Source organism: Musa acuminata, chromosome BXJ1-7 (assembly GCF_036884655.1).
Source record: "Musa acuminata AAA Group cultivar baxijiao chromosome BXJ1-7, Cavendish_Baxijiao_AAA, whole genome shotgun sequence".
Classification (NCBI taxonomy): Eukaryota; Viridiplantae; Streptophyta; class Magnoliopsida; order Zingiberales; family Musaceae; genus Musa; species Musa acuminata.
Genome location: NC_088333.1, coordinates 3,874,410 through 3,890,585, shown reverse-complemented (window position 1 = coordinate 3,890,585; position 16,176 = coordinate 3,874,410). Strand labels below are relative to the sequence as shown.

General features: G+C 41.3%; 3 protein-coding genes across 5 annotated transcripts; 1 reads left to right on the top strand and 2 right to left on the bottom strand.

Annotated features, from left to right (window-relative positions):
- Window positions 1–882: 882 nt before the first annotated feature.
- On the top strand, window positions 883–2,475 carry LOC103990590 (squamosa promoter-binding-like protein 10). 2 transcript variants are annotated; one of them, XM_018828943.2, is made up of 3 exons: window positions 883–1,553; window positions 1,719–1,900; window positions 1,996–2,475. In XM_018828943.2, exons 1-3 carry the CDS (start codon window positions 1,030–1,032, stop codon window positions 2,316–2,318), a joined length of 1,029 nt encoding a protein of 342 aa, XP_018684488.2. In that variant the 5' UTR covers window positions 883–1,029; the 3' UTR covers window positions 2,319–2,475. The 2 variants fall into 2 exon arrangements, with proteins under 2 accessions (XP_018684488.2, XP_009408055.2); XM_009409780.3 differs by having other exon boundaries at window positions 884–1,553; window positions 1,993–2,475.
- Window positions 2,476–9,065: 6,590 nt separating this feature from the next.
- LOC103990591 (homeobox-leucine zipper protein HAT14) lies at window positions 9,066–10,029 on the bottom strand. The gene is made up of 3 exons (XM_009409781.3): window positions 9,647–10,029; window positions 9,497–9,576; window positions 9,066–9,391 (listed from the first exon to the last, which is right to left on the bottom strand). The coding sequence occupies exons 1-3, from the start codon at window positions 9,998–10,000 to the stop codon at window positions 9,157–9,159; spliced, it is 669 nt and encodes a 222-aa protein (XP_009408056.2). The 5' UTR covers window positions 10,001–10,029; the 3' UTR covers window positions 9,066–9,156.
- A 2,720-nt stretch (window positions 10,030–12,749) lies between these two features.
- Window positions 12,750–15,380, bottom strand: LOC135678308 (glutaredoxin-C8-like). Of its 2 annotated transcripts, XR_010514895.1 has the most exons (5): window positions 15,093–15,380; window positions 14,286–14,359; window positions 13,179–13,277; window positions 12,964–13,095; window positions 12,750–12,838 (listed from the first exon to the last, which is right to left on the bottom strand). XR_010514895.1 is itself a non-coding variant. In XM_065190937.1 (4 exons), the coding sequence occupies exons 1-4, from the start codon at window positions 15,254–15,256 to the stop codon at window positions 13,025–13,027; spliced, it is 408 nt and encodes a 135-aa protein (XP_065047009.1). In that variant the 5' UTR covers window positions 15,257–15,379; the 3' UTR covers window positions 12,750–13,024. The 2 variants fall into 2 exon arrangements, 1 of the variants encoding a protein (XP_065047009.1); XM_065190937.1 differs by having other exon boundaries at window positions 12,750–13,095; window positions 15,093–15,379.
- Window positions 15,381–16,176: the final 796 nt, after the last annotated feature.

Genomic DNA, 16,176 nt, shown 5'->3' with positions numbered 1-16,176 from the left:
TCTCTCTCTCTCTCTCTTCATGTATCTGTCTAACTCTCAACCCCTAATTCCAAGTTCTTGGATACGCCAGTGGACGTACGTCCGCTTCCATCAACATGGGAGAGTTGAGCAACACGGAATGCACTTGAAGATACAACGTCTCCATCTATCAGAAGGAATACCTCCATAGACTGCACCTTCTTTTACTTCGCATGTTAGGGAAAAAGCAGGAGAAGTTTGCAGTCCGGGGAGCATTGCTGGGGTACGTACACTACCGGGGAGCATGCAGCAGTGGAAGTTTGATCGCTTCTCATTGATGTCAAACGATGCAACATGAATCAGAGCATCACATGCCCGGTTGCGCCTCATCTACTGCTCCATCGATGAAGCCTGCAGATGTTGACTGTCAGATTAGCTTTACTGTCAGTAAACTTGTAACGAATCTTGAGCTTGCATGATGCATAGTTTCTTGGTTGGTGCTTCTCCTTTGAACTGTGTTCTGGAAGAGCAGAGCTGAAGACACCCTGAGATGACATGAGATGACGAGAAACAAAAGGAGACCCTTTCTCTGTCTTCGTCGTACTACCATCACCATCAGAATTCTGACAAGAAATCAAAGGACGCGGGAGTAGATCCAGAAAATTAATCACTAGACGTGTATCTTTAAGCCTCGAGGCCCACCTAGATTCCTAGTGGCCTTCAAATGCTACGCAAAGCCTCTCTTTCTTGCGCAAACAAAGCCAACACAGCCACTACTTCCTCTCATTCAGAGGGGTTCCGACCTCCTGCATAGCTTTCGGACAAGTCCACCTCGCTTTAGGGCAGATAGAAGCAGCATCCTTATCTCCCATCTCCCATCTCCCATCTCTCTCTCTCTCTCTCTCTCTTCCTTTATAGCCATCCTACTCGACATTGCCGTTTCAACACCCACCTCCCAAGACTTGATGCGGAGATCAAAGTAGAAAAGGAGGGGAGAAAGGCAGAGGCCAACTTCCAATTGTGTTCCTCTGTGTGTGTGTGTGTATCTCCTGAGAGGCATTTGATGGGAGGATGACGAACAGATTTAGCTCTGCCGGAGCCTTCGTCCCTTCCATGACGTCCTTTGTTGGGATGGAGGGCAGCAGCCGAAAGCACTATACTTGGAATTGGGAGACCAACTCCCACAACCTCCAAAACCATGCATTCTTCCCTTACACGCCCTTCCTGGATTCCCCGCCTCCTCTCGTCCCAACGAACAGCTTCCACTTCTTCTCGCCTCCGCCGCCAGAGTACCCGATAGGACTTGTCAAGAGGGACGACGGTGGCAGCGGCTGCGGCCGAATCGGGCTAAATCTAGGCCACAGGACCTACTTCTCGTCCGGTGATGCACTTGCAATGGACCGGCTCTTGGCGAGGTCGAGCGGGATGCACTCGTTGAGCAGCCATCAGCCGCGGTGCCAGGCCGAGGGGTGCAAGACTGATCTCTCCGGGGCGAAACACTACCATCGCCGTCACAAAGTGTGCGAGCTCCACTCCAAGGCCACCGTCGTCGTCGTCGGGGGGTTGCAGCAGCGCTTCTGCCAGCAGTGCAGCAGGTAGGAGCCAGTTGAGAGGGAATCCCACGTCTACCGCTCAATTTGAGGAAAGATTCCATCTTGATATGCTTTTCTTGATTTCTTTTGGGATGCTTCTCTCGATTCCATCTCATGTTCCTTCTTACCTCTTCCTTTATCCTCGTACGTCCTCGAAATGATGATCAGGTTCCATGTATTGGCGGAGTTCGACAAGGCCAAGAGAAGCTGCAGGAAGCGGCTGGCTGACCACAACCGCCGGCGGAGGAAGCCTCAACTCCCACCAACAACCATCACATCACCCTCGAAGAATACCAACACCGACGCCTCTGAGAAGTCCAAACAAGCCCAAAAGACCACCGGAAACAATGGTGACAACCATGTTCTTCTCTTGCTCCTTCGATCAGCTTCCGACACTGGAGCTTCTCTTGTTCTCATGCATCTCTACCACTCTCTTGAACAGCAGACACCACTTGTCCCACAAGTCTAAGCAACAAGGTTGAGGGACAGCAGTGTCAGAACAGAGGCAATCTGCTGAGGAATGCACCGGCTTTATCTCTCGGAGGTGTTGCAGCAGAAGGAAGTACGGGGTCTCAACAGCCTTTCGTTAAAGTGGCTGAGAAGAAGGTCTCACATCAGCGGCAGCAGTCTTCCCCCTCCTCCTCCCCTTCACCATTCAACAATACCTACTTGCACCACCCCCACCTCTTCAGCTCAGGCTCCCATGAGCCCTCCCAGATCAGCCTCTTCCACCTTGGGCAGGCATTGTTTGAGGTGGACTACATGTGATCAGCGGGGAAGTCCGGAAGCTGGATGAATCAGTTCCTCTTTCCTCTCCACCTCTTCTTACTGTTCTACTGAGAATAATGCTCCAGAGATTTGAACTGCAAACGATCCTTCTTGTGTTCCTTAACATCTATATATGCAATCACACATGCATTTCCAACAGGTGACGATCAGAGTCTTCGCCTATAAGTGAATAGTATCGTAGAATTTAAATGATTCAATCACATCTCATGTATTGATCTAATCTTTAATATGAATTGGAATATTAGAAGAAAAGACTATTTATATTGGCTTTCCCATACTCCTACTAAATAATATTGGAAGAGAAGCTAAAAAAACCAAGTAGACGTATCACATTTATCAAAATTGATCATTCGAATTCGAAGATAATTACTTTGATCTCTATGATTTTGGAGGTAATTAACAGTCCATCTCCTCTACACTGCATTAGTCAATGCAGTACATCTTGCATCTCATCTTAAACACATGCATTTTTGGATGCCATTAACATAAAATCATGCATTTTGTCATATAATTCGGTTTCATCAAGCTTGCAAATGCATCTGATCTATGACTTTGACCTGATAAACACGAAAAGAGTTGCAAGGAGAACACCGATTACGAACCTCTATTAGGGCAGCTAAATGAGCACCGGATGACTGCCATGCATTTCTCCTTGGCCGCAGCTTGAAGCTTGACGCGTAGCGTTTGGGCAATCAGTCACTCCGTCGATCTTCCCTGCAAGCCATGTTGAGGCAACGGACGAGAGTTCCTGTGAGCATGAGGAAGTAGCAGTAGGGTCGATGGAGAAGCCACGTACAGACTCCAGGAATCTTGCAGGCATGGCATTGGCATTGGCATTGGCAACAACCGTGGTCTCCAGAAGAAATCTTGCAGGCCATCCTCACAAACAGTCGTTGTCTCTCATAGAGCACAACGTTTACAATGAGAGCTTCTAGGAAGAAGAAGAGTATCGTAATCTAAATGTTTGATTTCATCTCTAAGCTTAAGCTTTTAGATCACTTGGTTGACCATAAGCTTAGGCGTCCAAGTGAGTATGATTGGGATCACGGGGTCGTGCTGTGGATGGACCAGTCGCGGCAGGAGGAGAAAGCAATGGACAGGGAGTTATGAGGGAGTTGCCGCGGCCCCTTGTGCGTGTTCGTGCGCCCCCAACAACCAGCCGCTGCTTTAAGCCCGTGATGCCTCGCACAGATCATTGGATTTGTATTCTCTCGCGTGGCAGGACGCAAGCTCTTAAAGAACTCTGGACTGGAAGCAGAGAGTTCTGGCCATGGCTTGTCGCTTTCATGGCTTGTGTGGAAATCCAGACCAAAAGCTTTCCCTCCTCCCCCTCCCTGCCTTCCAATAATTACGGGGCTTTCTGTGGCCGAGAGGTAAAAGCTATGCCATGACAAATTCACCATAAAGTATTGGAGGTCTGTGAATGCCGCTCACATGTCGGCCAGGCAGAGTACATGTTCTTCCGCTCACATCGTGTTTGATTAGTCGCCACCGGAAAAACCTGCAGTAAGTAGTAACCTTTTTAGATACAAACAAATAGTCGAAGTAACATTACAAATACAACTATTTACAGCCGAACAGAGAAGGTGATGATTGGCCTGTAACTATACTATCACGATTAGGGTTTAGTTTGTTTATATTTCATGTTGTTGATCAGTCTCGTTTGGGTTTGACATAACGTATGAATGGCTGATACAGTCGTAGACTTTTTCCTTCTTTCTATATAAAAACAGAGGAAGCAGATATGATTCGAGTAGAGACCGTAGATACGTACTGGTGCAGCAGCATCTGCACCTGCATGAAGTCGCGCGGCCACGACAGATTCGCTGCCTGCTAACGTGACGGAGGTTAATGCTATGCATTGAAGAGGGAGGGACGCAAATGGTTTCTCCGTCTGACAGTCTCGTAGGTTCTCATGCGAGTTAGCTCACATTGACTTCAGTACTGGTGGTGGAGTCTTGCAATTGAATTCTCCTCGACTGTGAGAGTGGTGAATCATTGAACCCAAGCGAAGTGAAAACAGAGGAGGAGGAGGAGGAAGAAGAGAAAAAGAAAGAGATCATCGGATCACTTGACTCCAACTCGAACTCGTCGCGAACAGTTTAATCTCCCTACATTGCTGCAGCTCACGGTCGAGATGGTCGATAGTTGTTTCCTTCTTTTTGCTATATCATTTATTTATATTATACTATTTTATTCTATGATAAAAAAAAATCATTAATAATTAATCATTTAATTATTAAAAAGTTTAATCTTCATTACGAGTGCTTCTTCCAAAATTTCTTTAGACAATTAAATTAAAATAATATTTTTTATAATATTAATTGATTCTCTAGAATTAGTCGTTAACTATTTTAGTTATTAAATTAGTTAGGGAAACATCAACCAAATTTGTTGGAATATTAATTTAAATTAACTTTTAAATTTTGTTTCCCATTAATTTTTATTTTATTTAATTTAATTTCGTTACCATTAATTATCTAATTCAGCAAATATGGCCCGGGCCAACATGACCCGGAACTGAACCGAACCGGCGGATCAAGTGCCCGGTTCACTAACCGGTCGGATCTCGGAATCTGCTGCTTACGTGCCAAACAGACAGCAAGATCCGTACGCTCCTCATTGGCCTTCCGACGCGCGCCGACGGGCCGCCGAGAGGTCGCCGATACCCGGCCTCCGGTCGGGCATGAGCAGCACTTCGTTCGTCGTCCTTTCGGGCTTCGGGCTCGCGGCTTCCGACTTCACGACGGGAACGCACATGTCCGCACCGTCTCCCAGGTCTCCGTGACCCTCCACATCAGGGGCACCGACAAGAGCTGGTGCGATTAGGTTTAGGGTTAATTCTAATATTTGAAGAACTCCATTATCTCAAGAACTAGGGCTCTTCTATGTTTGCACGATCGTTTCTAGTTCTTTATCAAATGATTGATTTGATATGTATTTTGCACAATCTGAACGTGGGTATGGTTGTGTTTTGTTTGTCGGAGTTGGACATGTTCATGTTTAGGTGTGCATTTATGACTCGAAGACTGTATTTAGAATTGACATGTTGTTGCTTTCCCTGAGGTTGTGTTGCTTCCGTGGCAGGTAGACTCGGCCATCTTGAATTCAAAGGGATGGCAGCAGTATCTGCTTCAACCCTCCAGAAAGGTACTTCTTTTAGTCAAGATCTTGGAAATTTCTGCCTGCGGACTTCAAAGGGGTCATGTGATGAAGATCCATAACCACATTCAGATTTCAAGAGTTTATGATTGCAGTCTTGAGACACAAAATTCCGGAACTTGCATTTACTCCCACTACTGTTCATGGTTGTGCTCCTCTAATTTGATGGAAAGTTCTGCAAAAAACTTGGGTAAATTGAATGCCTTTAACTACTTCGTTTTGCAGATGAACTTCATAATATTTTCTGTCGTGCTCGAGAAATATGTGGTGAGCGGGCAATGGAAATATGAGAGCATGGAAAGGACTCGGAGAAGGGGGAAGGCCCCATATGGGTTGCAGAGGGTAACTTGTACGTCTGTCTTAGATAGTTATGGTGTTCAATAATTGATTATCTCTACTAGAGCAGTCCTAATTATTCTTAGATAGTTATGGTGTCCAATAATTGATGATATCAACTAGAGCAGTCCTAATTATTCATCCAGGATGAACCTCTAGCTGCTTTAGATACTGAGAATTGAGTATGCTACATGAAGGTACTGGCAAGTGCTTGAATGAAACAGTCTGCTTTTATTATTTTTCTCAAGGAATTAATTAGATATATTGTATATATAGAAAATTGCACTTCAATTACATGTTTCTTTAATATTCACGGAAATGGTTGTGTGATTAAACTTTTTTTCAAAGAAGATGAATGCCCAAGTGTTTCTCTAATTTAAATAATTATGTTTGTAGAAGGGAAGATTTGATTGTCTTCTGATCACTACAAAGTTTAGAAAATAAGGAAAGTTTGTAATTTTTGGTAAATTTCAGCTGAATATTATTTGACCAGACATTACTAGAGTTACATGTTGATTAGAGTTGATGATGTTGAAAGGCTTCAAATTTGTTGGTCATTACGTGATCTGTTTTTCACAGACAGGGCTCATGGACTATGTTTGCGTATTAGCAATACATTATTTATGATTGTAGCTTTTGTCATACTGAAATTTTGAGCAGAAAAATTTTATCACTTTGATTTGTCATGGATTCTGATTATATTTTTTGGGATTTTTATGTTGCCATTTGTTCATTGCTTCTGCATTTTCCAGTCCGTTTCGTTCAACCGAGGTCATATGCTATTGCAAGCTATTAGCATCATATTAAAAGATTTTGTTATGTCATCAACTGCTCTGCCAGCAGGGACATATTTTTTGTATTATTCACGGATCATATTGAGTTGTTCTCCAGATAACATACTAAACATTTTTTTTAATGTTCTTTGTAGGTGGTGATCTATTTAAAGACCTCTATTTAGAATATAAGGTTTTTTTTCCTCAAAGAATTCCAATCATATTAAGCATGCCTTATGTGCCAGTTCACTTGACTCATTAGTGGAAATATTAAGCATAACTTTGTCAATATAGCTTCTATATTATCAGCTTCTCCCTTGAAGAACCTCTATTGGCAATTTCTTTGATTTTTAACTGGTTATGGGGTTAATGCAACATGCATACGTCTCAAGTGCGAATGCTTGATGCTTGCTGGGGACTCATGGTCAAAAACATATTCAAATCTTTGCTGAACCTTCCACGCGAAGGCTTGTCTGATATGAGTAAATGTATTGACCCAAAGATTATAAACTTGCCCATAAAGATGGCTAGCATTTGATGTTGGGGCTAGAAAATACCCACTTTTTTTTTTTTTTTCTGTTTCAGACTGAATCAAAATGAACATACCCATTTTTGATATATTTCAACTTGCTTAAAGTGCTAAAAATCATCTATGATGTATCTGAAAATTTCTGATTATTTCTTTCACTCAGATGTGCTTCATTTGTTTTTGGAACCAATGGCTTCCCGTTGGTTAAGTTGTTTTTGTATTTTGTTTTTGCATTTAGAATGTGAATGAAGCGATTTCAGGCGAATTCCTGCCAAAACAATCAGTTGTGAACTATAAAATAGATACAGCACAAGTTACAATGACATTTCTCTTGTTCTGACTAAGCCATATGTCTTTGTTGAAAATTTAACCGGACTGAGTCGTTGGTTCCTACGCATCTGATCGAAAGATAGATTGTTTGCATCAAATTGGCCAAATGATGGGAGGTGCTGACCATTCTGTTCATGAGCATTGAAATTGGTAGAAACTTGGGAAGGAAGCAAGGGACTTGACGGACGTAATCATTTGATTCTAGTCATCCCTCTACTGTTTCTAAGGTGGGTGTTTTTATATGTTGGCCAACATTTATGAAACAATTTGTCGTGTTGAGGCAGTCAACCAGCTTGTTTTGATCTCTGAATCATGATGCACAACCTGCCAAAAATATCAAGTTATTTTTTCGTACCTGGTATTTCATCTTTGCTTTGAAATTTCTGCAGGTCAAGAAAACTCGTTTGACAATGAACCAGCTTGGATATCCTGCTTTCTGTCACCTCTCTTTGTAGCTGCATTCTGTGGTATCACTTGGCTTGGCTTGGCTTGGTTGAAACAAAAAATGGCTGGACATAATAATGATTGATGAGGTCAGTTCTCTGACTATTCCCCATGGTGTTGTGAACTATTCAAAAGCAGGTGTTGGTTGCAAGCATTTGTCCAAAACCTATTCTCTTTGTTTTATTTCGTTTGTCTCCTGGTCAGGTTTCTCGTGTAAACATGAAGCATCTCTTTGAAATCAACAGTCTCAATTCCCTCGAGTACTCTTGTCGTACAGGTAAGTCTCTTTTGTCACCTCTTAACATGTTCACAGCTGAAAAATGCCAAGCAAATAAATTATAGCTTGTTCGTTGAATATATATATATATATATATATATATATAAAATATAATATAATATAATATAATATAATATAATACAATGTTAAACATGTGGGTACTCAATAAATTGGACCTTAGTTCCAACATCATTTTGGGTGATGAAATATATTGTTTATCTCATTTCTTTTAGATCTTTTTGAGAGCTTTTGACTCTTTAACATTGGCGAGTGTATTTGTTGGTTTTCCGAACGAAGTGTATATGGCTATATCTTGTATTCACGATAGAAACTTTTAGGAATTCCTGTTCTCATTTTTTTTTCTGTATCGGCAAAGGTGACACTGACCTTGAGCCTAAATTGCTTGTCTGAGAACGGGTCAAATTTATCTTAGACAATCACGGGCACTCATTGTGGAACACTGACTCGTTCCACTTTCTACTCCCACCCTGATGCTATTATTCTTCATCTGCTTCTTGAGTTGCAATTTTTCTCTGCTTTGAACACTCTTATGCAATTGGACTCTCTGAATTGTGTATTGCGATGACAAGAATAGTAGAAACCAAGATTTTCTTAGCCGTATTTATCTATCTTCTATGGGATGCACGGACTATGATAAACCGGGTAGTGTGTTTGGTATAGGACCTGTATCGTCCGGTGTAATAGAACTCGTACTGGCACAGTAAAAGTCTTGTATCAGATAGTTTTGTCTTTCTAATTCTAAATTGTTAGGCTCTTTTTTTTTTATATATACATACTAGTATGGATCGGTATGGGCATTAGTTAGAATGCATAGATTAGAGAAGCATGGCGGCATATTTTGTGTATAGTTGAGGTAGTGCTAAAGAGAGATTTCCATTTATCTTTATACTACGCTAACATTTCCTTCCTTTTTTGTTTCTACGTTGTACAGAGCTGACCAGCTCACTACGTGGAGACTCCGTTCGTCCCTCCTTGGCGTTGGGGTTGCGCTCGGCAGCTGGTCTTCCTCAAGCAGGCCGGGCAGATGGTCAGCGTGGTCGCCATCGGCTCCGGCGATCCGAGCCTTCTCGTGCTCCGCAGCTCCTCCACCTCCCTCTTCAGTCTCCGGTTCTCCTCGCTCAGCCTCTCACGGTACTTCTTGAGGGTCTCCAGCTCCGCCTCCGTCTGCTTCAACTTGTTCCTGCACCCACTCAGGCAGAGATCCATGGGAGTTCGGAACAAGAAGAAGAAGAAGAAGAAGAAGAAGAAGAAGAAGCAACAGAGGAGGAGGAGTCGAGCTTACTACCTCGCTTTCCTGTTCTGGAACCAGACCTCCACTTGCCGTTGCTGTATGTTTAGCCGGCTGGCCAACTCCTGCTTCAGTTTCTGCCATGACAACAACACTCGTCAGACGCAGGAAACAAACAACGGTTTTTGCATGCAAGTGAGTACCAACCGGAGCAAGAAAGGTGTGCTCTCTGAAGCTGTCTTCCAGCAATGCTTGCTGTTCCTGGCTGAGCCTTAGCTTCTTCCTCGTGCCACCTGCTATGATGGTCTTCCTGCTACAGTCTTCTTCTTCTTCTTCTTCTTCTTCTTCCTGCTGGTGGTGGTGGTGGTGGTGGTGGAAAGGGAACAAGGCATGGAATTGAGTGGAAACCAGGCCACCAGCACAAGCTCCACCTACGGAGAGGGTGAGACCGGTGTCACATTCCTCTCCCTCCATGTTGGGTGGGGGGGCTTCTGCCGCGGAAGAGATGAGAAGGGGAAGAGGAGATTTATTGTGGACAGTAAAAGCTGAAGGTTGGAACATGTCATTACAGCTTTAATGAGTCCAAAGTTATGTGGTCGGACGTGGGATCAAAGGTCCACACTCCCCATTTAAGTCAGCATGAAAAGTCTTCAAGGCAGTTACCCATCATCCTTTGAGAAATCGGAGGCAGGTGAATCAATGCAACATCACCACCCAAGTTTTCACCCAACAGTATCAGAGCCATTGCTGCAACAATTCATCAGATTCTTCCCTTCGGCTCCAAAAAGTCCAAGTAATTATCTCTTTCTCGGGATTGACCGGTGAGGCCAATTCTCAACGTCACCCACCCAACCAAGTCGTCTGTCTATATATTATTGCCGGGTCTCGATGCGATGCATCTCCCAACACCACCTTTCTGACTCGTGTATCAGGCACGCATGGCTGGTCAACCTCGTAGCGGCTGCGGCACCCGCTGCAATCGTGGCCTGGTTCTCAAAGCCCGCATCAGCGTAATGAGAGATCGATTACCTCGGGGATGTTGGTGAAGCTGATAGTGGGGAGAAGTAACGAGCCTTTCGCAGGAGGATAAAGTTGACCGGCAATAGTGCGTCATGCATGATAAGATGGGAGATCATAATCCGGGGTTGACCATTGACGATTTGACTAAAACTTCTAGTCAACTAACTAGCCTTTTGATTCCTAGAAAGGATAAGGATGGAGGATGACATCGGACGTTTGACTCCCACTTTGTGGACAATAATGCATCCCCAAATGTAGCCATTTTTCTTAAAGCAGTTTTACATAAAAATAATATGACCTGAGGATGTAATGCACGCACAGCTGTGTGTTGAAACGAACCCACCACCTAAAAGCTGAACTTGAATCAGTCACTCGTGTTTAAAGGTCTTATCTATCTAATCTATCTATCACCATCATTAGATCTCATGATCTCTGGCAATCTGACCTTAAAAGGAAGACTTTTGGCGGCTCCTGCTTTGCAAACGCTACAGAATTGGTAGGTTAAATAGCAAAAGCATGGCTTAGAGAACTCGATCATTCCATTTGCCTCTTCTTCTATTGTTCAATCTGGCTTTTTGTTTGCTTTTGTCACATCCTTTAACAGGTATTTAGCAGGTTCAAGAAATAATCGTTATGTAATCAGAAATGTAAAGAATTAGGGGCAGAGATAATATGCACAGTGTTAAGCTTCGACAACAATTAAAGCACATATTTTCTCTTGTAACAACAGTCTGCAAGTAATGAACAATCGATCGGACATACGTTTGACTATTCTACCATGTAGAATTTCCCCAAAATTTAAGCATCACATACATATTCTATTTTTCCGGTTCATAAAGACTTCCTGATCCAATTTTGATATGTTGGAGAACACACACACACACACGATTGAACACTAAGAAAAGAATATTCAATCTGAGTGATAATGCTGCACTCAACAAAATTGGAAGTCAAATCACATCTCAACTTGTTTGACGTAGTAATTTAATAATTCCGGACAATAGTACAATAATAGATCATCAAAATATAATAAAGATTATCTGATTGAGCCGAAAATGTTGTATCTGATTGGAACGCATAGAAGGAGCTACGAGCAGTGTTCTTTGTTAGATGGCTGTACTTTGGTCAAAGTTCCTTGCCTTCTATTATTCCAAAACCCTAATAGTCTTTTGCCACGAAGACTGAGACCTAAAGCCGCGGACCGATCCCAAAGGAAAGTTCAAAGCGGGATAAGCTGCTTTTAACCTCAGAAAGAATGATAGAAAATTCTGGTCTCAGAAGCAATAATAATGCCCTAAGAACATTAAATAGTAAACCTAATATGCAATCTCGATATCTGTTCAAGAACATTAAAGAATGATTTATGAATTTACAAAAATATGATATTATCGGTTTTATCGATAATATCATATTATCCCATTTAGTTAAACCCATAAAATAAGTCAAACATTTAAATCTATTTTCTCTAATATTATCGGTTTTATCAACGAAAATACGAAATGATTTATGAATTTATAAAAATATGATATTAACTAATTATATATTATCTTATTTAATTAAGTATCCTAATCCTTAAACTTTAAAAAAAATTATGGATCCATAAAAGTCAAACATTTAAATCCATTTTCTCTAACGTTGTCGGTTTTATCGACGGAAACACGAAAACAATAGAAAAAAAAAAACAATTTCAACGTTCTAATTAGTGTTGACGGTAATGTCAGTAGTAGCAAACGATGACACTATTGGGAGCCACAAGTGATTGTTATAGATGAAGAGAGCGACGACGAGATATGATAATTGCTTTACAACTACATCGGTACCGATATGGTTATCGAGCGATCCTTTCGACGCTCATTGCATCGATATAGTTGTCGAGCGACGAAAGGATCGTTCAACATATGCATCGATCACGACCCTCAACAATATTATTGTCCACCACCACTGACATCATACATTACCACCAACTAAAACGTTAAAATTATTTTTTTATTCATTACTTTCGTGTTTCCATCGATAAGATTAACGATATTAAGATAAATGAATCTAAATGTTTCACTTTTATAACTATAGAGATTTCAATGTAAATTTTTTATGTTTTAAATCAGGATGATAAGAAGATCTAACTTGGCTAAATTTTAGAAGGGAGGTGGGTGACTTTGGAGTAATGGCGAACATCCTGAAATACATAAAATTGTACAAGGATCAAAGATAACTTTTTATAACAATATGATTATGCCAACAACACTAGTAATTCAACGAACATCTAGATTCTCTAGATCAAGCTAATAAATATAAAAAACCAGCAGTGTATATATCCCAAAGTTCTATGGTTCACTGTGATATGGCCACGTAAACATGCAAGTGATTCATAGTTTGCATCTGCAAAGATATGACTAAGAAGATTATTCATTTAACATCAAGATTCTAATAGCAAAAAAAACATAGTTGAAACTAAATAATGTTTATAGAAACCACGGAGACGACATAATAATATCCAGCCACACCTTCTGAATGATTCAGCCATCCATCTCCTGATTGATTGATGAATGAGATACACAATATCGTTTAAAGATCATCTTTTGAGTCAATACCAATTAGTGTCAGAAGCTTTCCGCTTTCATATGCTTCAACAGTATCTGAAATGCAATACAAACCATAATTAAATAAGTTCTGGAATTCACATGTAAAAGTTAGAAGTAAAGTGATGGAGCTTAGGTACCATCTGAGCCACCCAAGTGCTTTCCCTGGATAAACACTTGAGGCACTGTACGCCTCCCAACCATCTCAGACAAGGCATCTTGAATTTCATATCCGTCCTCTGAGAAAACAGGCACAAAAGGAGGAAAAAAATAAAAAAAAAACTGGATATAGTTTTCGAGTGTGATTTGCAGATGTTCTCAAGTCATCAACATAGCAAAGTAACCAAAAGCAGGCATATTACTACAAAGATCATGAGAAGACAAAACAGAAAAACCATACTTGAGATGATTTCATTATTTTTAGATAGGAGTTAACAGTGGGTGAATATGTTGTATGATCATACATATGCAGACGTAGCAGTGGAGAGATCAAAACTTCTGCACCACTCCTCGAGGTTGGGATAAGTACCTTGATAAAGCAGACAAATTATCTTGATAAAGCAATGGAGAGATCTCCACTTGTATCTTATTGGTCAAGGGATATTGAAAATATGAAACAGGTGGTCATGCAGTACACCAAGCAACGAAATTGCAAGAAACCATGTTGAATAGCCACTGAGCTCACACTGGGGATCCTAACTTCAAATTGTTACAACCTTCATCCAGGGTTATGGGATGAGTTATTAGTCAACAGAAAGCACATTTCGAGACCCCCACGTCATGCCCTCTGAGATGTGTTTTTGGGCTCAAAGTACAATGCTCTCTGGGATTACAAGGTTGCTCTATGCTCAAGGGTTCAAGCATCTTCTGATAATTTCTATATCTTAGATTTCTCTCTATGCTTCTACGATTGTTTTGAAACATTTAGATGACGTAATGATGCCTTAGGGCAGCACTCGTTCCAATAGAAATTTCACGTTTTCCTTCCTCAACTTGTGTGCACCATCAAATTTGGTTGCACATACCGTTTCTAGCTTACTACTTGCTGTGTCAGACAAAATTGAAAACATATATGTAAAGTGAATTTCATTCCATCAAAACTGTTTGCACTTATCTTACAAAATTGCTTGAACTTTCCTGTTTCTTGGATACCTAATTTTGTGGAATTCAAGATAACTAATGAAAATAGTCATCAAAAGGTATTAGAGACAGGCTAAAATAATAACATGAATGCTCAGGAAGCAAACCTCTCTGATCCAACTCCACAACATAAGGTTCCTTCTTTAGTTCCTTGAAAACAGCTTTAGCTTTTCTGCAGTACCTGTCCAACCAGATGCGAATAGTGGGATATTTTGTTAGGAAATCGAATCTAGCCTAGTCTAAGAAGATGAAACTGAATTGAGGCATTACATATCCATAGCAACAATACAATCCCGTAAGCCCGCAAAGAAACTGAACTACAGCAGATGCATTTCAGGGCATGTTAAAATGGGAATTTTTGGATAAAGTAATCAAGAGGAAAATTTTATACTGGGGACACTAATATCATTAAAATTTATAATATTTGATCGAATAAAAGATGCCCCACAACCAGAACAGATCCAACTTGGCTGCTTAAGATGGGCCACACTACTAACGAGAAACACCGTCAAGCATTCTTTTTCATCCATCCTCAACAAAGCGATAATTCATATTCTAAAGAAGAATAGTTGAGGGTCGTCAAAGCAACACATTAAGATGATACAATTTAGCAGAATACTTTTTCATGTAGACGTGCAATGACATCAAGATCCACTTTACTGGAAGAAATGTCAAATAAGGTCAAATCAAAATTAGAAACCGCAATAGCCAACAGAAAAATGAAATTTTTATGCAATATCTGCACCAAATCAACCCAGAGCTCGACTCAAAATATGTTCTTTGAGCAAGACCCAACACCCCCAACCGTCCAGCACGGAGATCTGTGCCCCCTCCTTTGGTTAGGGGCGACAAGGGATTCATCAAGCAATTAGAAAGCACAGTAACGGAGGGAGGGGAGAGAGATGCGAACATACGGACAGTAGGACTTGGAGAAGATGACGATATCGTGGGAGGACACGGTCTTCTTGACGAAAGCCACCTTCTTGGCGGCGGAGGCGTCCGATAGGCCGAAGAGAGAGGCCGCCACCGCGAGCACGGCCACCGCTGTCATTCCCAGATGCCGCCCGGCCGCCGCCATCTTCCCGACCGCTACGCTACGCTACGCCACGCCACGCCGATCTTGAGATCGTCGGATCGATAGGGCTGCAGAAACTGAAACGAGATCTCGATGGCCAAAAAGTACGCCCTTTCTAAATATAGAACACAATTAACGCCATATATGACTCATTATCTGGACCGTCAGATTTAAATCTAATGGACAGACACACAACTTTCTTTAAAACCTCGATCCAGAGATTTGATCCGTAAAGATTTTGTTTCTTAGATCATAATCAAATCTCAATTTCATCACTTATTATCTGCGTATTTTTTTTCTAAAAATAAATATCGTCAGCCGTGATACGAGCAACAGTAAATTTGAGCTCGATTGATCTCATCCTCAAGAAAACGAAACACCAAAGAGCAACAGCGAAGACATGGAACATGCCATCCACACAGATAGACTATTAAACGTAGGTGTGAGACAAAGAAGCAAGAAATGTTCTTCGAATTTGATTGCGTTCAAATCTACGCGTCAGTGTGGTGGCCACTGGATTTGGGTGACTTCACACACACACACACACACACACCTATCGGCATTGATTTTTATCCTTATAAAAAAAAATAAATATATATTGAGTTGAACTATGCATTAATTTACAAGATTTTATCTGTTCACAGTAAGACATCGAATCTCACCTTCGCCGCTTACCAGTGGGAATAATAATAATATCAACCATGAAGCAAATCTGCATGTTAAAGAACAGATGTCAATCATCCATCGCAAATACATCAAGTGGTTGATAAGAGCCAATCATGATAACATAAATCAAAGAGACAATTAGATGAATAATAAAAAGGGCCCCAAGCAAGCATTGTTCTTCCTGGTTGAACAAATTGCACAAACATTGGAACTCAAATGGCGTGTTTCTACTCCAATTGCTATCGAAAAGTAAACAT